The 24,718-nt window shown below is 53.3% G+C and overlaps 10 protein-coding genes across 10 annotated transcripts; 6 read left to right on the top strand and 4 right to left on the bottom strand.

The window, feature by feature from the left end:
- Positions 1 to 581: 581 nt before the first annotated feature.
- On the top strand, positions 582 to 2,489 carry BDZ99DRAFT_455941 (IF4E-domain-containing protein). Its single transcript, XM_033718457.1, has 3 exons — positions 582 to 1,013; positions 1,079 to 1,936; positions 1,988 to 2,489. The coding sequence occupies exons 1-3, from the start codon at positions 973 to 975 to the stop codon at positions 2,187 to 2,189; spliced, it is 1,101 nt and encodes a 366-aa protein (XP_033568727.1). The 5' UTR covers positions 582 to 972; the 3' UTR covers positions 2,190 to 2,489.
- A 333-nt stretch (positions 2,490 to 2,822) lies between these two features.
- On the top strand, positions 2,823 to 7,304 carry BDZ99DRAFT_552845 (cysteine proteinase; the record flags this gene model as incomplete). The annotated part of the gene is made up of 8 exons (XM_033727074.1): positions 2,823 to 2,921; positions 3,008 to 3,225; positions 3,281 to 3,341; positions 3,392 to 4,638; positions 4,698 to 5,045; positions 5,097 to 5,456; positions 5,507 to 6,010; positions 6,069 to 7,304. 8 exons carry the CDS (start codon positions 2,823 to 2,825, stop codon positions 7,006 to 7,008), a joined length of 3,777 nt encoding a protein of 1,258 aa, XP_033568726.1. The 3' UTR covers positions 7,009 to 7,304.
- A 181-nt stretch (positions 7,305 to 7,485) lies between these two features.
- On the bottom strand, positions 7,486 to 8,582 carry BDZ99DRAFT_469501 (uncharacterized protein). The gene is made up of 3 exons (XM_033721513.1): positions 8,504 to 8,582; positions 7,940 to 8,428; positions 7,486 to 7,842 (listed from the first exon to the last, which is right to left on the bottom strand). Exons 1-3 carry the CDS (start codon positions 8,529 to 8,531, stop codon positions 7,721 to 7,723), a joined length of 639 nt encoding a protein of 212 aa, XP_033568725.1. The 5' UTR covers positions 8,532 to 8,582; the 3' UTR covers positions 7,486 to 7,720.
- A 126-nt stretch (positions 8,583 to 8,708) lies between these two features.
- BDZ99DRAFT_504449 (uncharacterized protein) lies at positions 8,709 to 9,840 on the top strand (the record flags this gene model as incomplete). The annotated part of the gene is made up of 3 exons (XM_033724043.1): positions 8,709 to 8,936; positions 8,990 to 9,109; positions 9,186 to 9,840. The coding sequence occupies exons 1-3, from the start codon at positions 8,893 to 8,895 to the stop codon at positions 9,838 to 9,840; spliced, it is 819 nt and encodes a 272-aa protein (XP_033568724.1). The 5' UTR covers positions 8,709 to 8,892.
- Positions 9,841 to 11,751: 1,911 nt separating this feature from the next.
- BDZ99DRAFT_504448 (uncharacterized protein) lies at positions 11,752 to 14,107 on the top strand. Its single transcript, XM_033724042.1, has 2 exons — positions 11,752 to 11,889; positions 12,140 to 14,107. The coding sequence occupies exons 1-2, from the start codon at positions 11,757 to 11,759 to the stop codon at positions 13,648 to 13,650; spliced, it is 1,644 nt and encodes a 547-aa protein (XP_033568723.1). The 5' UTR covers positions 11,752 to 11,756; the 3' UTR covers positions 13,651 to 14,107.
- A 414-nt stretch (positions 14,108 to 14,521) lies between these two features.
- On the bottom strand, positions 14,522 to 16,610 carry BDZ99DRAFT_577440 (D-site 20S pre-rRNA nuclease). The gene is made up of 5 exons (XM_033728693.1): positions 16,396 to 16,610; positions 16,171 to 16,330; positions 16,080 to 16,120; positions 15,294 to 16,029; positions 14,522 to 15,176 (listed from the first exon to the last, which is right to left on the bottom strand). The coding sequence occupies exons 1-5, from the start codon at positions 16,502 to 16,504 to the stop codon at positions 14,717 to 14,719; spliced, it is 1,506 nt and encodes a 501-aa protein (XP_033568722.1). The 5' UTR covers positions 16,505 to 16,610; the 3' UTR covers positions 14,522 to 14,716.
- A 2,273-nt stretch (positions 16,611 to 18,883) lies between these two features.
- BDZ99DRAFT_469494 (uncharacterized protein) lies at positions 18,884 to 19,672 on the top strand. The gene has a single exon (XM_033721512.1). The coding sequence runs from the start codon at positions 19,168 to 19,170 to the stop codon at positions 19,357 to 19,359; it is 192 nt and encodes a 63-aa protein (XP_033568721.1). The 5' UTR covers positions 18,884 to 19,167; the 3' UTR covers positions 19,360 to 19,672.
- Positions 19,649 to 21,164, top strand: BDZ99DRAFT_469493 (uncharacterized protein). The gene is made up of 3 exons (XM_033721511.1): positions 19,649 to 19,973; positions 20,029 to 20,620; positions 20,673 to 21,164. The coding sequence occupies exons 1-3, from the start codon at positions 19,968 to 19,970 to the stop codon at positions 20,789 to 20,791; spliced, it is 717 nt and encodes a 238-aa protein (XP_033568720.1). The 5' UTR covers positions 19,649 to 19,967; the 3' UTR covers positions 20,792 to 21,164.
- Positions 21,165 to 21,190: 26 nt separating this feature from the next.
- BDZ99DRAFT_469492 (GroES-like protein) lies at positions 21,191 to 22,600 on the bottom strand. The gene has a single exon (XM_033721510.1). It carries the CDS (start codon positions 22,469 to 22,471, stop codon positions 21,320 to 21,322), a length of 1,152 nt encoding a protein of 383 aa, XP_033568719.1. The 5' UTR covers positions 22,472 to 22,600; the 3' UTR covers positions 21,191 to 21,319.
- BDZ99DRAFT_217138 (alpha-1,3-mannosyltransferase CMT1) lies at positions 22,593 to 23,902 on the bottom strand. The gene has a single exon (XM_033713407.1). It carries the CDS (start codon positions 23,793 to 23,795, stop codon positions 22,713 to 22,715), a length of 1,083 nt encoding a protein of 360 aa, XP_033568718.1. The 5' UTR covers positions 23,796 to 23,902; the 3' UTR covers positions 22,593 to 22,712.
- Between the last annotated feature and the right edge of the window lie 816 nt (positions 23,903 to 24,718).

Here is a 24,718-nt window from a genome sequence, read left to right as displayed (position 1 = left end):
GAAATGTCCAGGCGATTGTCGGAACCTCTGAGACGGGCCATCTAATAAGGAAAGGTCAGCAACGAGTCGTCAGTCGTTCCGTGCAATGCGATCGTGCTCCATTCTTGAGGTCAGACTTTGCCTTTATGCTCCCCATGCTCAACCAGCGACATGCAGAAGCACGAGTGTAAACGCGGCTGAGCTTCTCGGATTACCAGAGTGTTGTTTGTTCATCATTCCAGAATTGCGACTCGCATCGAGATGCAGACGGCGGCAGACTTACCATGCGAAAGGAGCTCTCCAGAGAGCATTGCAGGAGTGTCTCAGGAGACAGCTCTAGAGACGCCTACAGCTCGGTCGCCGGAGGAGTGGCAGCCATGGCCGCACAATCCGGCCTCGTGACAAAGGAATGTCCCTGCTATCAGGTCGCCATCGCATCATGGGAAGCCGCCCAGAGGGGCCCTCGTGATGACGGTTTTAGAAGAGGAGTCGTCATCTCGACCACATTCGGAGTCGCCAGCAGAGTAGAGGAAGACATGTCGCGCTGGCGATGATTTGAGGAGGTGGTCTGTAGCTGGAGAAAAGAAAAAGCCGGGCGAGAAGTCTGTGGCTTGCCCGGGAGCCGTGCCCGCCAAGCAGCGCTGCGACGCGAGCTAACCTGGCACCCTGGCACGCTGGCCAGTAGAACGGCAAAACGACTTCCACACTGCTCCTCGACCACCTCGCAAGCCGCATACCTATCTCCTCCATCCTCACCACACTGCCACACTACCACACTACCACACTACCCCGCTTACCCCCGTACAGTCATATATCACCGCCATCTACCTCTACTGCGCGCACACCGCCGTCGTAGTCCGCAGTTCTGCTGTGAAGCCCTGGCCGGTGGCCTCGCAGCCATCCTCTCTGCCGCTTGTTCGCTCTTTTACTCTACCAAGCTTCCCGCAGAGCCTGTCCTTTGTAATTTTGTCCTCTCATAACTCGTAACTGCCAATGGATAGAGATCGCGAAACACTATGGACGCGCCGTTCCAAGTAAGTCTCCGCCTTCTTCTCCGCGGGCCGGCTGCTCTATGCTGAAGCTGACCATTTGCGCAAAGCTCCACCAAGCTCTCTCTATCCATGTCCAACACGGACCAGCCTGACAGCAAGCTCGACCACCCCACCCGTACCTACTCTACGAGCAAACGCCTCGGTGGCGATAGCTCCTCGCACGGCGGCAGATCCAATCCTTTCAACGCCATCTCTCCTCTGACCGGCGCCTCCGTGGCTTCACCGACTGCTGGAGCTTCGACTGCTTTCGGACTTGGATCCGGCGCCTTTGCGTCTTTCGGTTCTGCGACCAAGACACCAAAGACGCCGGGAACCGCTTTTGATTTCAGCAAAGCAGCAACCTCGAGCCTGACTCCCACCACCCCTGGCGAAAAGCGGGACAAGCCGACCTTCAAACAGATTGCGAGCAGCAGGAAGGAATCGCAGCCAGCCATGGCGCCAGAAGACGCACACTCGTCGGGAGGGGCCCAGCTGGACCCGAGGGTTCCAGCGCCGCTGAAGTACACATGGGTGATTTGGTACAGGCCGCCGACCCCGAAAAATGCGGATTACGAGAAGTCAACGAAACCAATGTGCAAGATGGGCACTGCGCAGGAGTTCTGGAAAGTATATGCGCACCTCCGCCGGCCCTCGCACCTGCCAACTGTCTCAGACTACCATTTCTTCAAGGAGGGAATTCGTCCTGTGTGGGAGGACGAAGAGAACAAGAGGGGTGGTAAATTTATCATGAGGCTGAAGAAGGGCGTGTGTGATCGGTACTGGGAAGATCTTCTTCTTGCTATGATTGGAGATCAATTTGCCGGAGCCGGGGAAGAGGTTAACGGTGCTGTCTTGAGTGTCAGGGCCCAGGAGGACGTATTCAGCATATGGACCAAGCATGATGGTGGTCGGAACATTAAGATTCGGTACGTGTGCCCCCGCCATGGTCGAAAAATAAAGGTTGCTAACATTCCCAGTGAAACCATTAAACAGGCCCTGGCCCTACCCTCGGACACGCGGATCGAGTTTAAGAGCCATGACGACAGCATCGCTCAGCGATCTGCGATTGATCAGGCACGCCATGAAAAGATTGGCCATCACAGCTCGGAGAAGCGCCGAGTCACGTTGTCGACGGAAGAGCACACTCCTGGAAAGGAGAAGCCTTCAGCAGGCGTGTGAGGACAGTGGACGCCTACACCAAACATTTCATACTTAATTGCATGCATTATACGGCTTCCATGACATCGGGTAAGGTTGGGATAGCGCGCAATTGAACTTCTCCCTCTTCGGCATTTCAGGGCGGCCACGACTGGGTCTTGTTTTTCGGCTGGACGTGCCTCGTGCACCTCGACGCCTCTTGTATTCTAGTATTGTCCTTAGGGCGGTGGGCAGCGTTGTGATAGTCCTGGATTGGCAGCGTTCTGAGCCGATATACCACATCTCGAAACGGTCTATAAAAAAGTAGGATCTACTGAGGAGTCTCTACAGAGGCAGTCTGGCGCCATGTAGAATCAGTGAATGTGACCCTAATTAGTGTCCCTGTGTGGCTTGCCCTCAGTGAATACCTAGACAGGTCTAAATTGGTGGCGTTGCGCAGCTGGGCTTCTTTGTGAGGGAGAAGCGAGACGGCCGCGACGTCAGGTCCACTTCGACTTCACTTGACCCGCCTGCGGAGGGCTCTCTGCAATCGCGCCCGCCCTCGACGCCCACACGCGCTGTGAAAATGGTCACACTGCATTCCCAGCAGATGCACTCACCCAGCTTGCCCCGCCAGGCTGTTCCCACCGCACAGCTCGCCCGCTAGCTGCTCCGATGTCCTTTATTGCCAAGGGCTTCAACGCCGCCGTGGGCAGTCTTTTCGCTCCCTCGACTGCGCCCGAGGGCCACAAGAACACAGAAGCCTCCCCAGAGGTGTGTCCCCTTCATGTTCCATCTCTTTACCTCTGGGCATGGACCACGCCTCTAAGAATGCGATGGCTGACAAGGCGCACCTCTAGGAAAGCAATGCTGGTAGTCCGGGCTCCCCCCACGAACACCCACACACGCACCGGGTAAACCACCGAAACACCTACCAAGTCCCCTCCTCGCCAGCGGTTCCTGTGCGTCAGTCGAATCCTATAAACTCAGCCGCGTCTGAGTTACGGCGGGCTGGTAATCGTCGAAGAGAAAGCAAAAGCGATCTGGAGGACGAGAAGCGGCTTACGGGAAACTATACGTGAGTTGATCTGGTAATACATAGAGAGGGATAAAAACATTGACGCTGCATGTAGGACTCCGGCAGATGCGGTGATTATCGCCCTTCCAAACGCTACCGCACTCATGAAGCATAAGGTTAGTCTAGAACCTCCAGCTTGTCAATGCCCTCTGCTGACGTTTGATAGCCAATAACCGGAGGGCATAGGCCTATGAACACTATGACGGGACCGATGATCTCCAATATTCAAGTGTCACCTCGCCCGGCGCAACGAACCTATGGCAACAAGTCTGTACGCCTCCCAGTTCATGACCTAGACGAAGACCCCATTTACGACGATGAACAAATCTCCCCGCGGAAGAGAAGGAAGACAATCCACGCTTCATCGCGTTCGGCACCAATCCATATACGGGAGGACGATCGTTCACCCCCTGCAACGCGTCAACCGCGCCGACCTGTAGAGAAACCTAAGCATAGTCGCAACACCATTTGGAACGACCCTCTAGGCAAGTCTGAGTTCCTGCAGGTGGATGAGATGGTCAACAGCCACTCTTCTAAACGCCACGACCGCCGGACTTCGTTGACATCTTCGGAAGGTAAACTTGGACGACCCACGGCAGCACAACCCACTTCCGGAGCTCCTGTGCGAATAGAACTCTCTGATGATGATGACTTGAACGGGAGCCATTCCCCAATTCATCGTCACAAGCATGTGACGGACGAGCTTTCTGCTGCTCCTAAAAGCCCCATTGGAAGACGAACGGCCAAACACGTCGAAGGACCTGAACGAACATCGCCATGCTTCTCGAATACCAACGGAGCGAAGCTTGCGCATTCGCCCAGTGGGGGGGCACACAACACTCACACCGATTTCAAGGCCTTCATTCATACCGATCCGCAAAGACATAAAACCAAAGAACAGAGGACACCTCATCAGAGACTTTCAGGTCAATTCCGTCGGTATGAGAGTACCCCTGATGATGAAATATCGATCCAGCACGGGATGTCTTCTGGGCATCGTCGAAACGACTTGAACAAGCGTCCATCTGAAATTCCCTCAACCACCGCTCGCTCTCGGGCCCAGCAGAGGCGAGGCCAGAGAAAGAAGCCCGAGTGTCGCTTGATGTACTTTGCTACCCACGCGAAGGCTCTCCGAGGCCCAAATGTCAGTCTCATCTATTCCCGTGACGAGGATTGTTACTACGTCCGAGACCTTGTGTCCGAATCTTCTACCCACGAAGCAGTTTCGAGGGTTGAGCACATAAAAGCTACGAGAGTTTTTGAGTGTGCTGAATTGAAAAGCCTCCGACTCACTGGACCCCGAAGTGGTTTGCAAGTACTTTGGTACGATTTGCAGTTCGAGGATGAAGAGCAGTACTTTATATTCCTGCAAAGCATGCCCGATATCGGGGTCAAGAGGGTGCAGAAGTCAAGGTATGAAGATAACCTGTCGGTCATGAGAAACTAGACACTAATACTGGACCCGTCTCTAGCACTGAAATGATAAAGATATTCAGGAATCCTCTCGATCAAGGTGTTCCGCCACCAAAAGACGAAGAGATAGCTCTACTTGAAGCAAATAAGGAAAGGCGTGCTGGGGAATCTAGCCACCATCATGAAACGTCCGAAAGCAAACCGCCTAGAAAGAGGTTGTCAACTGCTCTGAAATCGCAGGTAGCCGAGGATAACACAGCAAAGAAGCCACGGATCGATGGTGCGGAGGGCAAGTTTAACAAGATGGAAGTGAGTCCAAGGCCACCATCAAGCTACCAGCGGAAAACGCGCGGAAGTCTCTATGCAAACTCAACAGACGCGTTCCGTGACCTGTCTCCATCTCGACCGTAAGTAACGATATACTCCACCATCATATGAGATATTAATGACTGGTGCAGGGACCATGGTGTGCTCGAGAAGGACAGATACTCGGTCAATCCCGGCCTTGGACCCAGGTGGGAAAAGCCCGTTGAATACCCTCTAGTCGGACGCCGGAGAGCCACGGTACCTTACGACGACCTGGAAAAGCTAGACGACGGCGAGTTCTTAAATGACGCTCTTATCGAATTTTACATGCTCTGGGCATACGAGCAAGCCAAGCTCCCCTCCGGGCAGGTCCACCTCTTCAACACCTATTTTTACGAAACACTTTCGAAGAAGCAAAAAGGAGTGACTGGCGTAAACTATAAGGGCGTCGCAAGATGGGTGAAGGATGATATTTTCAGTTATGACTACGTCGTCGTCCCTGTCAACGAAGAGTAAGTTCCCTTGTCAACCCAATCTGCGCAAGCTAATCCATTTCTTGCAGGACCCACTGGTATGTTGCTATCATCTGCAATTTGCCTAACATTGAAGGCGTTAAAACGATGGCGACCTCCGCCGACGATTCAGCGAGGCCGGAGATTATACAAGTGGAAGGGGAAGACCCCCGTGAGCCTAGCGATGTTGAAATACAGACCAACGGGACCGCGTCAAACTACCCTGAAGCCTGTAGCAGGACGGATGGCCATACCACCCAAAACGGTACCGCAATCTCCACCCCTTCGGAAGAAGTGGACCCAGATCTGTTTGCCGAAGAACAGACGGCCAACGGTAAGGCTCTCTGCGAATCTGGTGAATGGCCAGACCCGGAGGAAAATCGCGAGTCTCAAAGCGTTACGCCTTTCCGAGAAACCTCGGCTGCGGTTCAACGATTATCGCTCAAAGACGGTCCTCCTGGTGGCAATGTTGAGAGTCCATCGTTGAAGTCCAACATGGGAAGTGTCAAGAGCAAGAAAAAATGGCCAGGACCAAGGAAATACGACCCTGACCAGTAAGTGCCCAAGCAGTTCTTACATAAAACCTTTGCTAAATAATAATTGCTTAACTAGGCCTGTTATTATAATACTTGACTCCCTTGACATTACTCATGCGAGGGCTGTAAGAAACCTGAAAGACTATATACAAGAAGAAGGCAAAGCGAAGCGCAACCTCGACGCTCAGATCACCAGTGCCATGAATGTTAAAGACATTCCAAAGCAGAGCAACTTTTACGATTGCGGGGTGTTCGTGCTTCTTTACTTGAAGGCGTTCTTCCAGAAACCCCGCGAATTTGTTACAAAAATTCTCACCCGGGAAATGAATCTTGAGGATGATTGGGTAGGTGCGTCTGCTAGCGATATAAGGGCCGAAATCCGTAACATACTCTTCGACCTTCACAAAGAGCAAGATGCTGCGCGTAAAAAGCAGAGGGCAGAGAAGAAAAAGAGCAAGAAGGAGTCACCTGAGAAAAAGGTCTTACTGAAGGAGAAGAAGCCGGACAAGCCGGACAAACCACCAGAACCACAAACCGTAGCGGAAGCGTCACCTTCTCCCGCGAAGCGACCAGAGAGCCCGGAGGATGACGTTCCAAAAAGAGAGAATACTGACTTACGCGACGCTCCCGTCCCGTCAATTGAGGGCCGGTCTTTCACACCGACCTCGCCAGCTCTCCCATCCAGGGCCCAAGACTTGGAAGTCACCCCAGACAATGCTATCGAGGATCGCGATACGAAGCTCGGCTCTACTATACCAGAAAGCCCTCCTATTCCTGAACGATCTTCGCGTCTGGGTAGTGAGGCTGCACCAATCGAAATTGAGGACTCCCAACCCACTATTTCGCATAGGACTGTTCAACAGCAAGCGAATGATGAGCATGAATCCGCCGACCTCTGGACACAACTTAAATCTGCTAGCGCGAAAGAGCCCAGCATATCAATCACGTCACCCAGATCTAGAAGGAAAAGGAGGACATTTGATGTCGACAAGGATTCCAAGGCTAGCTTTGACTAGATTGTGGAGGACGAAGATTTCCCGCCGGCTGGTGCAATGAGGAATAAGCTTGGAGGAATTTTTGAGGGGGATAGAAGTCCCACCCGAGGCTACCATGGATGACTGAACGATCTACTTGAGGGAGGACCTTTGATTGTTTTGCTGTGTCATCTGGACTGATCGCTTTCTCGCAATATTGCTTCCCTGATTAATTAACCCTAAGGAAATATCATAGCTGTCGATAGGGAGGGAGATAGGATGTCATGGGAAGTATGGCTAGCTCTTTCACTTTCATTTGTCACTTCATTTCTGCATAGACGGCAATCTGGCTGCATTAGCTCTGGCGTTTTCGATTTTGGGTACGGATGCATTGCGCCGGGCCTATGGTATCTGTCTTCGGTTCCCACTACCGATCAGATCGTGGAACTTGATGAGGAACGATATGCGATGATGGATGATGACGGTTCAGTTCTCACGCCTCTGGTTCTTACACCTTGGCGGGTATAAGTGGTAATGCTAATAGAATTTACTCTATTATACGTTTTCGGTCTACTGATTCTAGTGATTCTTCCTGCCTCTTAGTGCCTCGTGTCTTTTCTTGGGTATAATCGTGATGGTGCAGGCCAACGTGGAAATGGGTGAACAGATCCCTGTCTTGACCCTGATCGTCTCCATTCCAGTCCTTCCAGTATGTCGATGCGATGTGATTGTCTTTCGTATCCTACACCATCCTTCACACCGCACTCTCAACCAACTCTTTCGCCTTCCCGTTCCCCTCTTCCAGCGACTTCGTAATACTCCCATTAGCACCCCGCCCGCCCGTCGGGTCCTGGGCAGCAACGGCATCATCAACATCTACAAACTAGTCAGCACGCATCCCCCTCAAGAGCCCTACCCACCCCTAGCGAACCAAACATCCAAAATCAAGCAATACCAACAATAGAAGCCCTACCAGCATACTCCCCCTCGGCGCCCGTCCCCACCCACCTCCCCATCTTCTGCCTTACAAACTCCCCAAAATCCCACTCCTGCGGCTCCAGGCGCTCCTTGCCCGCCACCCACACATACACCTCCGCCTGCACCTCCGCGCCCTCGGCCACCTCGTCCTCGCCCGCAACCTGCCCGTCTACGCCCACCGCTCCAATTCCCTCGCCCTCTTCCACCAGTACTTTCACGCTGACTTGCCGCCGCGCGTACTCGTGGCCCTCGAAGATGTCGAGGCGCCAGATGTCGCCGTCGGTGAGGCCGGTCACGAGGGTGCCGCGCACGGCGGTGGTGGAGTTGGCGGGCAGGATGGCGGGGTAGTCGGCGCTGCGCACTTTGTGGCGCTGGAAGCGGTGGAGGAGGGCGGGGCGGATGGTGAGGAGGGAGCGCTGGAAGGGGGTCGGGGTGGAGGTGCCGTGGATGACGCGGTGGAGGACGGCGGGGGCCATGAGGGTGCCTGGGGTTTTGTTAATATAAGGAGGAAGGGAGATGGGGTGGAATGAGGGCGGGGGATTGGGGGAAGGAGAGGTACCATAGAAGAAGGCTGTGTGGTCCCCCATTGTGGCTGGGCGATTAGGGGATGTTTGGCCAAGAGCGTGGAGAAGATGAGGGGTGCAAGGTGGGAGAGTGAATGTGATAAGCGGGCCGATAAGCTTTCGCGATCTCAGCCCTATGCCGGGCGCTAATGCCGGCAGGAACAACCTCCAACGCCGAAATTGCATCGCAACTTCTTTGAAAGCGACGGCACAGTAGCTCCCCTTCTTCGCCCCCCTTCTTGTTGTTACTCTGTTCCAAATGCCGGGAATTCATGGATTGGTGATTCGACGCTTTTGAGAAGGATTCCGCTCATTCCACACCCTCTCTGGCCCTTTTGTGCAAACGTTGGATATAAGACCCCCCGCCGACTCCCGAACCGTCAACATGGGGTTTTTGAATGCGATTGTGACGACCATTGCGCCTATTTTGTGAGTAAAAGGGACGGAAGTGTTGATGTATAGTGTGCTGATGGGTTGCGCAGTATTGTTACCTCACCTATAACCTCCTATGCCGACCAGATATGGGCCATCCACAAGAGCCGCTCGTCAGCCGGCTTCTCCCTCGATATCCCCCTTATAATGCTCGTTGCCTCAATACTCAAGTACGGCACCTTCTCCTGAACGCCTATCGCATTCTCTGCAGCTTCCAATCACGAGCCTCAACTAAACCCACCACAGAGTCTACTACTGGTTCGGCGCGCACTTCTCCACCGCCCTCCTCCTGCAAGCCCTCCTCATGATCTCCATCCACCTCCTCCTACTCCACGTAGCCCTCACCAACAGGCCCCAGACCACCCACCACACGCCCTTCTCGCCCGCGCCGGCCGGCCGCCCCTACGACTTCTGGCAGTGGCGCATGGCGCGCCCCTACTGGTCCTTCCTCACATACTTCGCCGGCACGCTCCTCGTCGTCCAGGTGCTTCTCGGCACGACGCCGCTCTTCATGTCCTACACTGCGCTGCTCGGCTTCGTCGCGCTGGCGATCGAGGCCACGCTCCCCTTGCCGCAACTCTACGCGAACCAGAAGCGGCGGGGGTGCAAAGGCTTCAGGGTGTCGGTGATTGGGAACTGGCTGGTCGGCGATGTGTTTAAGATGTGGTTTTTTTTTGCGAGCGGGAGCGGGGAGGGGGGCGTGCCGGTGGCGTTTAAGCTGTGTGGGGTTTTCCAGATGCTGTGTGATATCGGGTTGGGGGTGCAGTGGTGGGTGTTTGGGGATGGGGAGGAGGAGGGCCCGCGCATGCCGAGTGGGGCGGGGTTTGGGGAGAAGGTGGTGGAGGAAATTAGGGGCCCGGGGGATATACCGTTGGATTGGGAGAAGGCGAGGTTGGGGTGAGAGAAGGGCGTAGGGCAGGGAGGAGTTGGGTAGGATGGATGAAGAATGCAATATTATTAGACTTGGCTGCGAGAGAATAATGGGTTGGGTGTGATGTGATATCACGTGCACGGGGGAACTGAGGTCACGAAAAAGAGGTAATCAACATGGTCTTGGGGATTGTAGTAGCTTACACCTGGTGTGTGGTTGCCGTTGCTTGGACATGGCATTTAGACATGGTGGCATATAAATATGGACATAACACGAAAATTTGGTTCTTACATTAAACAAGTCGTTGGAAATGAACTGCGTAAATGTCTAAAACAGTAATTATCTCCTTTCCAGCACAAAAGAAGAGGCGTCTAGGCAGAAGTAACCTTGGAAGCGTTGGTTGAAGAGCCTTGGAACCTTGGGAACCGCCTCGCACTCGCTCAACTAATGCTTGGCAGCTCAAATACTTCACACATTAGAATTGTACTTTCATTACCCATGCTCTCCCACCACCGCACTTACAATTTGCCAATATATGTCCCATCATGTCTAATCTCATCATATATCGCGATGATGACAATTAGTACCACTGCGTTCCTGTAGGTACGGTCCCAAATTGCCAAAGCAATCAACACATGGTGGAAACTATCGAATCCATGGTTAAAATCTGTCTCTGGTGCTATGTGGCATTCCTCATATTCCTTTGTTTGCTCCTCGTTATACTCATCAAGTATCCCCCTCGCCGGCCCACCTCTGAGGCGCTACAGATGCTCGTCAATGTCATTCACGGACCCCTGCCGCTCTACACATCTGCTAGCGTTGAAGGGACTGAGGCAGCTGAGGAAGAGTAGACCGGAGGTACTCCCCACCTACTTCAGACGGGCTGTCTTAGGGCAGTGGAATCCCTACTCTGGGTTTCTGAGCACTGGAATAACACCGCTTGAGGCCCTCTGGTACGTTATTAATCCTTGGAAAAAGTCAGGTCCGACAACCTGATAGCTCTTCGGGTTGAAGAAGTTGGGAGATGCCATCCGCAAGATGCAGCCCCACCATAAGTGGTTGGTAACCAAAACGGCGACGATGCGGATCCACAGAGAACGAGCGATACCGGTAATATAACCTGGCGACCATTGGAAAGGGTAAACAAGGCCATATGCTGTGGGAAGATGAACAGTTTAGTAATAGAATCCCGCGGTTTCCAGCAGATTGGGAGGACACTTTGAATCTCTGGCAGCGCTTTTTAGAACTCGCGGCATATCAAGGCGAAAGCCGTGGGATGAAGCTTGCCGTATGCTGTGTATAGGGTGGCCACGTGCGCAGGCTTTATATCTGGTCCACCTGTGAAGGTCGCCGGGATGAACCAGGATAGATCCCTATTTATGTCCTGAATGTCCTGCGTTGTTCTCAGACCAGTATTATGGTAGCAATTTCTGTCGAGGGGATCGAAAGCAAGAGACGGCTCTGCAGATATTTCGCGTGGTTCCGGGAGGCCTGGATGTCTAACACTAGGAGGCTGTCCGACACGCTTGTTCATTTCTTCTAGGCCTGTCCAGAATTGGAAGCCTAGGAGAGGTGTTTTTCCCGACCAGTTATGTATGCGACTAGCATGCGACATGCCAGCATCCTGATCAAACTCAACGGTGTATGCCCTAGTATACGCGGCACGTCCTTCAAGAGATGAAAGTGAGAGAAGTACATACCCTTGCGAGGACTTGAGGTTAGACTGCCAGCAAGGCGTGAGGTCCATATGATGCTTTCACACAAACCATTCACGAGGGAACGTGCCGTCTTGACTCGGTCTGGCTCCGATGTCGGCAATGTTTCCGCGCCGTCTCGCGCCGAAGCCTTGTCTGTTCAAGGCCGAGAAGGCCGCCCGGAGATTCCGTCGGATCTGATATGATAACAGCAACCGCCGCCCTCGTGCACCACACACCACCGACTTCGTTATGGCCAAAGACGACGTTCCATCCACGGCCCGTCACCGAGGAGAGCACAATGCTCCTCAGCCTGTCCAAGCATCGTCACCTGCCTCCAACTACTCGGCTACCAGCTCCACGCGCCCGCTGAGCTCCTCGCGCGGTGAGTCGACCCATGCACATCCTGACTGCACTACCTCAAGCCCGCACCACCGCCCTCTATTGCCACCGGTGTATATTCTGTGGCAGCTGGGGAGCCTATTGAGTATTTCTAGTGGCGCAATTACCATCACGTGCCGCTTTCATCGCTGCTCCCCTCATCCGGCACATCTTTCAAGCTTCAGTCTCCACCTTCTCCTCATACAGTCTTCACGGAATCGCTCGCCATGTACAGTCCCACTGATAGCGTATAGCACAAACGCTGGCACCAGGGTCCTCACTTCAAACACCTCCTGCCACGGCGTCCCCACAGTCGAACGGCCATGGCCCGGCCTCTCCCATGGGCGGTGGCCCCATTGGGTCGTCGTGGTCCGTTCCGCCACGACCGAAGCCAGGACGAAAGCCTGCTACGGATGAGCCCTTGACGAAGCGCAAGGCCCAGAATCGAGAGGCTCAGCGAGCCTTTCGAGCCAGAAAAAAGCAGACTCTTGAGAGCATGGAAAACTCGCTCAAGAGTAAGGCCGAGATCCATCAGGAGGAGATCGCCAAGAAAGACGCCGTCATCGCAGACCTAAACAAGCAGGTTGAGGTTCAGTGCAGTCACATCGCAACACTTAACAGGAAATTTGTCGAGGCGGCCGCCTGGGAGAAAGAAGTTGCCTCCAAGGACCGAGAGATTGCCTTCTGGAAGGAACGATTCGAGGCCGAGAGGGCTGCACGAGGTGGGATGACGCTGAGCGGTCAAAACTCCCCTCCCGAAAAGACGCCTTCTTTGCACCTTGGGACGTCCCAGACATTCCAAGATCTGGATGTTGGATGTGGCAACTGCAAGGCTGACGGCCGCTGTGATTGCATTGAGGCCTTCGCAAAAGACCCAAATCTCAGTTCACCGACCAAAATCTCGACAAGCAACTTTAGAGGCCACTCACCTGCCGACTCCCTTTCCCCCGAACAGGAGATTGACTTCACAGGCCAATTCAGCCGGCCGAAATACAACAGCATGCCGAAGCCGGACGACAGAGGCTCCATTACCTTTTTGACGGACCAAGACTCTACCTGCGGCTTCTGCACCGACGAGACCAACTGCGCATGCAAGATTGAATCACTACAGCAGTTGTCCAGATCCGAGATGCCGCCTCCGTCTCAATCACAAACGCTGCAGAATTCTTCAAGTAGCTGCCCGACAGGGCCTGGCTCTTGCGCGGACTGCATGGCAAATCCTCGCCAGAAGGCCTGGTGCGAGACAGTGTCTCGATTGAAGGCGCCCGGTGCGATTGATATCACGTGGTCACGAAGCAGCAGCACAAAGATGGCACCCATTCGATCGAGGAGCCCTAATTCTCTACCAAAACCTCCTATGTCTACTCTAGAGCCCTCCAATCCTACTGTTGGCTGTGACGAGGCATTCCGATTGTTCGATGGTAGGCTCGACATGGAAAGTGACCGTATGGATTGGATTAAGAACCTCCGGCCAGTCTCTCCCGGTGGAGAAAAAGACACTATTATGGATACCGGCCGGAAATACAGTGCCGTCGAACTCGAAAGCGCGAGCGTGATCGCCTCCTTGACACATACCATGGGGCCCTTGGTCCCCCGTTCAACGGATGGCCCCAACGCCGAGCTCGTCGAGATTGCCGACAAGCGCCGGAAGCTCATCAACTCGCCTTCGTCCATGCAAGATGTGCGAGGCCAATCTGCTGGCTCTCCTAGCCTTCCGGTCTCGGCCCTCGTCAACGGAGGAGCCCACTCAATCTCTAGGCATTGAATTTGTCTGGCTATTGCCGATCCTCTTTTCAGTTAAGAGGAACGATTCGCCGTCTGGAGACGATGCGCTACAGTCTTCTTCTCACTGTCTGAAGAGTTCTTGGTGACAGGCTCTTCCCGCGATGCAAGTCGAACCATCTGAAATGCCGAATAAAGTAATCTCCCAAACGGATCTTCAAAACCTTACCGTGGGTCTTCCGTGTCACGGGCGTCGGTCATTGCATTGGCGGCCCCGGGCAGTGCGCTGCCATTATCATTACTGTCGGCGTCCAAACGGGATTGTGTGTGGTGCTTGTGATTGCATGCTATATATACTGGTGGCTCTTCTGACGGCTTCTGGGCTTTACTAGAGCCGTGGCGCTTTGGGCGGGATGCTTGCACCTAGCTAGCTAGGGCATACCAGCCTAGTTTGGGATTTTGGGGATTACGATGTATGCTATGTTTGAGGAGTAATAGGGGCTTACACAAAAATAAATAATTCTCTGCTCTGCTTTCTTCATACTCTTCTTTTGCGACTAGAATCTGCTTGTGTGTGTATGCAAATCAACCACATGCCGACTTGGATCTACTTTGAACGCTCTGCCATTGTTCAGAACTGACACATGGTAGTTTGGTGGGTGCGCAGCGCCTAAGGAAGAGGGGGAGATTCTGACGGAGTCGAGCGAGTGTCAGACCACTCGGTCGTCTAGTGTCGGCCTGATCCGCCGCTATCGGAGCGATATTGAGGCCATGTGCACATGGTCCACCTACCGGATTTATCTGCCTCAACCGGCTCTGGGTACGACGGTTTCTTGGAGGCGGGGTGTCTAGGGTTTGGGCCAAGAGTTGCTGGATTCGGGTGTTGAGGGGGGCGGTCACGTGGGTGGAGGGTTGGAAGGTGTAGAAGGGGTGTTGTAGTTAGGCACAACATATTGCATCGTGAGCCTTACTAGGTAGGAGAAACCCCGTCGTTTTCGAAATTCGTGATACCCTCTAATACCAGTCCTCAAGTCCCTCAACCATGCTCTTTTGAATCCCCAGACGCCTATACATACCATCCCTATGCTCCCCATCCCTCAAGTCATCCCTCAGGTCATCCGCTTCCTCGAATTCACATTCCTCCCCGCGCCCACCTTCGGCCTGCTGCCCGCCTTGTTCCGATCCCCCGTCAGAATCCCCGGCAGGTAGTCCTCATCCATGAGATCGCGCGTCTTCTGGCGCCGCTGGCCCTCGATCGCGCGCGCGTATTCCTTCTGGTCCTCGGCGAGGATGAGCTCCTGGCCCCAGCCGCCTTTGCCGCCGCCGACGTCGCGCTTGCCGTTGGAGGAGCCGTGCACGGCTTTCGGGATGCTGTAACGCTCGCCGCGGTGATTCCACTGGAAGTTCTTCTTCAGGTGGAGCTTGAATTCGCCCGTGGAGGAGGTCGAACATGCGACGCGGGTGAGCGAGGGCTTGCCGCAGCGGGGGCAGAATTGCTTGTCCATGAGCTTGGTCGTGAGGAAGCAGGCGTAGCAGCGGAGGATGTAGGTGTTTAGGCGGCTGATGCGGCTGATGGGGGTGGGTGTTAGGTTAGTAGTGGGGAGATAGCAGAGAGGTTGGTGGTTGAGCAGAAATTGTCGGTTGAGGAGAGATTTGGTGATGAGAAGGATTGTGTTCTAGACTTACGCGAGAGATGTTGATAGGAGATTGAGGTTCATCTGGAGGAGGACGTTTTGCATGGCAAAATCGGTGGTCAAGGTTGCTACCGACATGGTCTTTGGTTGCTTGTAGGATTGGAACGACTTATTACTCTCTTTGGTTTGGTGCTTCTTCAGGTTGGAGGGCGTAATCCAGCCACCGCCGTCAGAATCGTCAGAAGATTCTGTTAGTTGGGGCACTTCTTCTGTACTATCTTCTTCCACGGGTCCAACATGCTCGGTAGAGTCTGACAATCGTAGTTCTGCGAGTTTCGGTTCGACGTCCTCAGATTGCGAGATTGGTATGTTTTGTTCAGCTGGATGTGCATCTGCGTGATGATTTGAGTGGCTTTTAGGTGCTTCTTCTGTGCGCAGGGGTTCGGATGATTCATTTGCAGTGATTGATACACCGCCTGTTTCCGATGTTCGAGCAGAGTTAATAGCTGTGTGTGAAATTTCCAGCACTTCAATAGTAGAATCCACTGCGGTGGCTGCAGACCATTCTTCTTCGGAGGGTGCTTCTGGAGTCTCTGTTGGCAGTTTTGTTGGCAGTTCTGTTGTACTCCGACCATTCCCTGGCGTTTCTTGTGCAGATTTGTCAGTCTGAGATTCATTTTTCTGTTGAGCATTTGCTGATTCTGTCTTCTCCTTGCTTGGGAATGGTCCATTCAGCTCTTTCTGTCCAGGGATACTTCGCAGGCGCCAGTTACCACCGTTCTTCTCGCCTGGTCTCGGTTAACACATCAGACTTTAAGATGTAGGAAGGAAGACGAACACTCAAGTTCATAAGCTAGAGCTAAGATCTCCAAATCAGGTCTGCTCGGAGTTAGTGCGTGAATGACTTAATGAGGATGGATCAACGTGACCTGCTTAGCACAGCGAAATCACCAGTCTTTTTAGAAAACTGCGCAACAACCTCATAGCTGGCTGGGGTCGGGTTTCGTATCGTCAGAAATGGCAGTAGAGTTGTTTCTAAGCGTGATCGTGTTGCAGGGTCTCGGATTTCTCGCACGACAGCGGGTGTGGCTATATTGATCAGTCCAATTTCAATCGTAGTGCGTATACAGTTAACACAGCAGCACTCTACTCACTGATGAGTGCCTCTGATTGTGCGAGCAAGCTGCTGACTGCTGGAATGTTTTTTATAATCGGGCCTGCATCGAGGATGAGTGTATGTACTGGATTGTCCGAGGAGGCCATAATTCTAGTTGACGTCGCTTGCGGGGGCACAAGCAGAGGTTCAATTTTGGACACGTTCAACAAGTATTATTGTAGTTAGGGTGGACAAGTTGACGATATCACGATGAGATGCGTTGGTGGTGGGAAAGTTTCGTCAGTGCACAACTTTTTAGCGCTTTTCCGCTTTCGACTGAAGCGTTTATATTACAGATTATGTCATCACTGCCGCTCTGTAACATTTGTTCCTAACTATCTTCTACGCTCTAGCTCTCCCGCTTCCTTCGACCAAGAGACGTCCTGTCAGGTTCCCACCGCCTAGGAACGTTCAACTACACCACGAACGAATCCTTAAAGCCATCTTCCTGAAGTTTCCGTGCTGAAAACGCCAACAAGGCCACTCCCATCCCAACTCCTAGCTCTGCAGTAGCCTAAGCCCGTCTTGCCACGTCGTCGTTGCTCGCAGAACGTCCGGACTATCATACGCGATAACTCAGACTCCCTCACAGCTAACACTTGGTCGATATACTTGCTCGCATCCTTAGTACGACTTGAAGAGGATTAGGGGAACCCATAGAAGGAATGGATGCATAATGTGGACAAGAGACTGAGAATCAGGGGAAGGAGACAAACGGAGCGTGAAGAGCCGGCCGCTACCACAACCATGGAGCTCACCGATCATCATTCACCTAGGGTTCGTTTCAGCGGTAGCTCCCGTTCCGTAGCTCGTACGCAGGTTACAGTCAGTGCCGTCGTTGACCAACCCGCCTAAGTCTTTAGTTCCGAGAGCATATCCAGACGTTCGGGTGCTTCACCCCCCTTTCGGTCCACTACATGCCGCTTATCAAGTTACCGCCTGATGCGTCGAGTTGGTGACGGGTTGCCCCTTGCTGCATGATTGTGAATACTACCGCTTAGGATATCGTCCGCGTCTTTCGTCGAAACGTTACATCGACCTCGTAAGGGGAGCTTGCGCCCTCGTGGACGATACAAGGATAGAATGGATGTTCAATACACCTATGAGCCCAAGGTTGTGTCAGCTGCGGGCAGAGGCGTCAGTCGCGAGAGTCTGTCTAGTTTGTCATCATGCCTCGGGATGCAGACCGCCTCTCAGACTTACGTATAGGTTCTAGCCCCCCCCCATCCGCTGGCTCTTTCTCTTGCTTCTCGTTATACGGTATACTACTACTCTTGTGTAGTCTACAGAAGACCTATAGTCACGAACCTTAAGATGATCAGGAGCGAAGAGAGAGTTCAGTATCAGTCCAACGCGCGGAGAGCTGACATGATATAGGATAGCTGAAGAGCACTTATCCGGGCATCCTCCAAAAGAGCTCAAGCGCCGGTAAAAGCTATTCGCCTGCCATTTTAGACTCGGAACGCAGTGGAAGCGACGTGGCGAAGAGGTGGCGGGTGTTCCTCATTGGCGAGCCCTAGAGTACTGTGCCGTTCACGTGGCTGTCCAGGTGGCTCGACCAACTCTGGATTTACGAGGCAATGCGTGTGCTGCGAAGTGTGGCAGCATAAAGCCTAACCTTATCGTCCAAGGGGGTCCAGCTGACCAGGCATCGTGGAGATGGGTGGAAATCCGATTCGGCCTGGCGCCTGCAACGTCCAAGATTGCTACCGACGTCGACGTGCTGCAGCGTTCGAAGAAGCTTTTCTCCCGGTAGAAACGCCGTCGTATGGATAAGCGGCACCTTCCACATTGGCCAATAGTGTCTGCCCTAGTCTTCGTGTGCGGGTGGATGTTGTTGAATCTCGCGTCGAACAGCAGGTCATCAACCGGCCATGGACCGGTCAAGCACATGAGCGAGGCATTGCGGTGCTTCCAGTCCTTGCTACGTGGTCAAAGGTGCGTCCGACATTCTTTTGAGCCCGAGTAAGGTGTGGTATGTCATTCTTGTTTGTGTGGACTGTCTGTGTCGTCAAATTACATCCATGGTCTTTTTTCGTATCAGTCGCCGAGCCTGAGAGGTCTGAATGCCATATCCACTACGCTGTCAACCAGTAATTGAATCGACTGATCTGTCCGGCGATGGAATTTGGTTGGTGCCCATCCTGCCGGCGGCTTGGAAAAGTTCACCGGAGACGTGCTTCTTGCCTCAATGCAATGGCGACCGCAGCTAGAAACAGGGCAACAAGGCGAACGAAGAACGCGCAGCATGCGTGAGGTTATTTCGCCCCGTTTTAGCGCCCTCTCTGGACTGTGCCACTTGTTCCAGCTGTCAGCTGGTGCAGCGCAGCCGGCGCGTAACTGTATTTAATGAGCCGCCGCTCCCGGAAACCTAGGAACGATCAGACTTTGCAATGAGTCTTTCTCCTTGTCTTTGACAGTTGGGAACGGCCTACCAGTCCAAAATAGAGCTAAACGTCCGACTAATTGCCGGAGCAGGGAACGATATCGAGTCGATACACAAAAAGCAGCGCGACCAACCCCAATCCCTTCGGCTCGCATGCTCCAGCGCCGTCGCCTCTTTATAGCTAGCCGGCAAATCACCGTCCACTTGAGCCTCATCCTTCCGCTTCCACAGCTCCATCCGGCCCGCGAGCGATTCGATTCCCACTCACTACCACTCCTTTCGAAAGCCCATAAGTGTTGACTTCGTCCGACGATCTAAAGTCTTGGTACGCGCAACGTGTCAATATATTTCGGTTTCCTAGGATCATGTCACTCCGCACTCGAGATGGTCGACTGGCTGCCTGACACGAGAGCGAGCGTCCAGCTGGCACTGCCGCGTCTTCCGACACCATCATGCACAATGGCGTCTTCAACTAGAGTGGTTGGTCGACTGCGCAGGCCTTACGTTTCCCAGCCCGGCTGTATGCGCGCCCAAATTCTCAAAGAAACCTGCTACCTGCTGCACTACGGCAGCTGACACCTCTGCGATAACCACTAACTGTCTGCCCAGTCGGCTCACGCTGCGCCAGCGATAAGTGAGCGTGATGCCTTCTGGATCAAGACGCAGAGCCCGTCCGCCATGATCGCGAAAAGTTTGGTTCTCAGGAGATATGACGCGCTGTCAAACGCTTCCTTCGAACTCAACAGCTCGGCAACCAGTGCCCCGAGCCATCATTGCTCGTCGCTCCGGCGGAACAGGCATCCATGTCGGCTTCGATGGTGGGGTATTATGTGGAGGTCTGGGGGGCGCCGCAGTGCAGCAGCCAGCAGATCCTGGACACACCGCTATCCTGCGAATGGAGCCATGCACCTTTATCTGCATCCCGCAATGCTCGTGCTGTCATATACGAGCTAGGGGGAAGTCGTCTGACCCTTTTGTGCCGTCGTAGCTGTGAGTCGGAGTGTCTACCGTAAGAGCCTCATCGGAAAGCTTGAGATAAAGCTTCCGGTAAGGCGAGGACATGGGCAGCAGAAAACCAGTTCAGCTGGAGTCTTCTTGGAAATTGTATCCGAGGCGTTCTTGTGCGGAATCCGTTGTCCCAGAACACTAGCTGCGTACGCGAAACCTGTGGAAAGCAAGTGGCCATGGCTGTGAGTGTCCCGCAAAATATTCAGGCGTACAGTTTTGATCGGATTTCTATCACAGCCGACCTACATATTCCGCATTGATGATATGGAAGTGGATGCTCTCGCCTCTCCGGTTACCGATGCCCATGGAACCTGGATGCCACCAACGAGCCCTGGGAGCAACAAGTTGATGAGTGGAGGAATAACTGGCATTTACTGGTGGTGCAACGGCACAGCTATTGAAAAACTCACAATCACGGAACCGCCATCAGGCGCCATTCATTTCAAAACTTATTCAATTTATTACAACCACGGGTTCTGGATCTCGGATTGCGATGCGTCTCTAACAAACCAAGCGGCCAACAACTGGCATAAATTGACTTTCGATCACCACGAAACCGATTACTCGTCCCACTTGACATTCGCTGGAACACAACAAATACTGAGGACACAAAGGGAGAACCAGCCATGGCCTAGCATGCTCCTTCCCGATATCTATCATGCACCACGGCCTTGGGCCCATGATACCACTGAGTATGGGGGTTTGACTGGAGAACTGCCAATTCTTCTTGCCCTGATTGTCTTCTCGATCTCCAAAGTTCATGCGGCATATTGCGTCACCCACTGTTTTGCCAATCAGGAATTCAAAGTTCACAGCTATCCGAACGGCAGTAAGTACACATCAACTGTCCAATTACAATGTCTTAATCTAACCACTCTAAGGGGTACCCGAACGAGGATTAGTCGTTCGAGTCTGGACCTGCCCATACCAAGGTCGGACGTCAACCATCAAAGATCTGGAAGGGTTTGAGAACGGAGATTACGGGAAATACTTCAATTGAGACTCACACTCTCACGCAAAGCTTGCCAAACCGATTCAATACGTCCAGCAATGATACCGCAGTCAGTTCCCGTCGTCCTCACAATACGTTACGCCCCCGAACTTCGTTCGAACGGGCACGAGTCTCCTTTCATGGGGTTCGGATGCCTTTCTTTTTCATGAAGTCACGACTTTTTTCTATATCAGCACAGATTCACAGATCACGTGATACAGCAACCCAGGTTGCAACCTTTTCCTTTCAAGGATGCATCTATCAACCTTCGTCTCGTTTCTGCTTATATGATTACGTTTTTACTCAATCGTATGGTCATCCGTGTTGATTCATCTCATACGTCTTTAGGTTGTCATGTCCTTTCGCACATCAATGTTCAAGTTTAGCTTTAACAACACAGAAGTATTAGCCTTTAGTAAAGTGTGACGCTGTGTCATGAAGTCGTCTCATGGAACTTGCCTGACAAGCTGAAGCTAAATCTCTAAAGTTTTATTTCGCATTCCCAGAAGAAATAAATCCGACCCCGATCCCCTTTCCTCAAATCTCATAAACAAGCTTCTCCCCACTAACCGGCCTCATCCACTCCTCTGTGCTCTCCCCACCCCTCTGTTCCATGCTCCCAGGTCCCAACAGCTTGAACCCATCCGGCACAATCCTCTCAAGTCCGCCTGGCATCTTCCTAATCGGATTCGGCAGTAGCTCACTCCCGCCGACTTTCGAAAGCCACTTGTAGAACTCAACCGCGAACGCACGAGCAGGCGCTGAGGGCTGCACGATGAATCCTTGGTACTCGACCCTCTCTCCCAACCCCTCCCACACCGCGCCGTACACGGGCTCCGTGGGTAAAGTTCCTGGCTCGGCTGCCCACGCCTTGCCAGCACGGGATCGCACGACCGCCATCCTTCCTGCTGACGAGAGAGTAGATGCGACAGCAGCGACGGATGGGCCTTCAGAGATGCAGTCGTAGCCAATGTCGACACCTGCACCGTTTGTCAAAGCGCGGACTTGAGCTGGCCAGGCCTCATCGCGGTAGTCCACGAGCGAGGTGAAGCTGTACGGAGCCGCTGAGAGCATGGCATGGCGAGAGGGGCTCGCAGCGCCGATGAGGTGGAGCGTCATACCATGGGCCTTGGCAGCGAGTTGGAGGAGTTGGGTGGCGTTCAGGCCGACGGAGGTGGAGGCACCGTAGATGAATGCGGTCAGGGATTCCTCGGTACTCTTTGTTGAAGGTTTCACATCGTATGCGAAGGGTGCTGGCAGGCCTAGGCGCGGGAAGAGGCCTTGTGCGGCTGTTAGAGCCGTCAAGGACACTGATGCTGCTTCTGCAAGACTCAAGCTGTCTTGAACGCGCCAGACTAGGTCGTGCGGGACAATCAGGTAGTTGGCGAAAGCGCCGGGTCGGTCGTTTGCTGAGCAGGCGCCTTGGAGGAAGCCAGCGACGCGTTGGCCGGCTTTGAGGGTTGGATTTAGAGACGGGACGTCTGATCCTAATGCGGCGACTGTTCCTGCGAAATCGGTACCGACGACTCGTCCGGTTTGGCCGAGTGGGTTGAAGGTATACAGAGCATCCACGGGATTCAAGGCTACTGCTTCGACATGGACGAGGAGCTCGGTCGGGCCTGGTTCTGGGATCGGGATGCGCTGAACGTTTGCGGTCTTTGACGTGGCATCGAGGATGAGAGCGTCCATTGCGCTTGTCTTAGAACTTGAGCACTTGATATCAGAGATGGTGAGATGCTCGGTTTGTAGATGTTCTTGTCGGTTTCTATACTTACTTTATACCACTCTCGGATAGATTACTGTACCATCACGTGATCTTGCTGACTTATGCTATCCCAAATCTGACACGGCCGAGAGATTCCCGAGCTGCGTCATATGGCTTTTGGGCGTAGGAGCGTGCGGGCATACATGCTGTGTTACCAACTCTTGCTTACGGAGCAACGCCATGTTCTGCCAGCTGCTCGTCCCAAGGCAACCAAGTCTGGTCCGGGTACGACCTCATGCACTTTACTTTTTCGGGCGGGCTTGGCTGCCAATCGATCTTCGAGGACGCATCTTCAGTGTCCACCCATCGTGAGACGTATCCCTTGAGCTCTTTGATTCTCTTCGCCATGGCGTCGCTATATTCGACGTTGACGCTAGGTATCACGGCGATTTTGCCGTAGCCGTGGTACCACATGTCTTTGCAGAAGAGCTTTGGCTCCCCTTGGAAGCACTCGCCCTCATACGAGACGCGGAATCTGACGTTCTTCTCCCATAAAGGCTTAGCTGTGAATGATACTACGCCATTCCAGCATGAGAATACTTGGAACGGCTTCTCGGTTTGCAATCTTTCAGCAGTGGGCGCGTTGTTCCAGAAGAGGTTCCAGGCGAAGTCCCAACTGCCGTCTTCGGGGATGTTGAAGAACGAGTCGCCGTTCATGCCTCTCGCTATCCAGACGTCGTAGAAGGTTGGATTATCTCCGACATACGTCCAGTCCATGGCACATGTCATGTCAGCTTGCTGAGCAATGCGTTGGTGGATCAACTCGAGGATGTCTTCCGTGCAGAGCGCTATGTCATTTAAGAAGATGATGGTGGTGTCTGGGTCGTATCGATGCGGTTGGTCCAGTAGTGGTTTCAAAGCTTGATTGCGAAGTGTCGCTAGTGCTTCAATGCGGTTCCCACCCTTGGCCATAGGGTCGATCTCATTTGTAACGAACGTGTACTCAGCTCCGATCGCTGTGATGTTCTCCTTCATGAGCTTCAGGACCTCGTATGTCCCATCTACGGAACGTCCCTCGACTATCGACAGAGCACAGTTCTCAGGGCCAAGATAACGCATAGTTTCGACGATTGATCCGATCAGTCGAGGAAGGATATGTGCGCAGTCATAGAGATCCAGAGCAAAGAAGTATTTCGGCGTTTTCGAGGTGATGTTCACTAGTTCCTGAGAAGGGCGAAGATATTCGTACCGGTTTCCTTGCAGGGCTGGACAGTCTAGTCGGTTGAAGGTGCCGTCTTGCGGGTTCATGATGGCTTTAATGAACGAGGGTGCAGCGTCTAGCCATTTCGACAACGGCTTCTTCTCTTCTGGTGCATCATTTTCTTTGGTAGGGCTCTCTACTGTTTCTTCGAGGTTAAACTACGTTAGACTGGAGAACAGCGGGATATCTACCAGTCTTATTCGCCGAGATAGAGCTTATCGAATCGTGGAAATAATTTGGTACCTTGACTAGCCCAAAAGATGAACCAGTCCACAAGTATGAAAAGCCGACTAGCAACGACAAGGCCCCAAAGCACAGGCACAACGCTTTTAACACCGGTACAGCTCGCCGGGAATACATGGGGAACGGAACGAACGAACGCTGGGCCGAACAAAAAGTTGACAAAGAGAGGGTTGGCAGACGCAGACGTCAAGAGGTACGTCCTTAGGCGCAACGGCCCCTGCGTGGAGACGTGCCATCCTGCGTACCCCCTGTGCCACTCCGGCGGACCCGTTGATCGCAACCTTTGGGATGCGTGATAGGGTAGATAACTGGCGATTTGCTGTTCGGGCGAAGCGGATGTGCAGGTTCCGACCCCCTTAAGCGCCAGAAATTGCACAAGGCTGCGCTATGGCACCCCTCTATTGGCGGATGCGGCACAGCACGCAGCCACAGATAGGCGCGACAACCCAAAAAGAGTAAACTGCAGCAAATCAGTTCCAGATCTGCATGTCTTTTCCAATCAGGAAGACCGAAGAACCGCTCCAAAAATATTTCAGAGTCGGCTATTGGCGTTTGGGATAAGTTTTGGGCGTAGATATCCTGACTGGTAGCACTTCGCGAATTGCCCCCTAAATTTAAAGCCATGATATTGACTGAGAGGCGTATGGCCGCCAGGTCGATTTGAGGCACAGCAAAGGAGGCAATAAGATAGTAGTGTTCACTCCGCTAAGATGCTTTCACAATGGGC

The sequence above is a fragment of the Mytilinidion resinicola genome (assembly GCF_010093595.1).
Source record: "Mytilinidion resinicola strain CBS 304.34 unplaced genomic scaffold BDZ99scaffold_37, whole genome shotgun sequence".
In the NCBI taxonomy this organism is placed as follows: Eukaryota; Fungi; Ascomycota; class Dothideomycetes; order Mytilinidiales; family Mytilinidiaceae; genus Mytilinidion; species Mytilinidion resinicola.
Note: the sequence above shows the minus strand (reverse complement) of the source record. Positions and strands in the feature narration are given on the sequence as shown.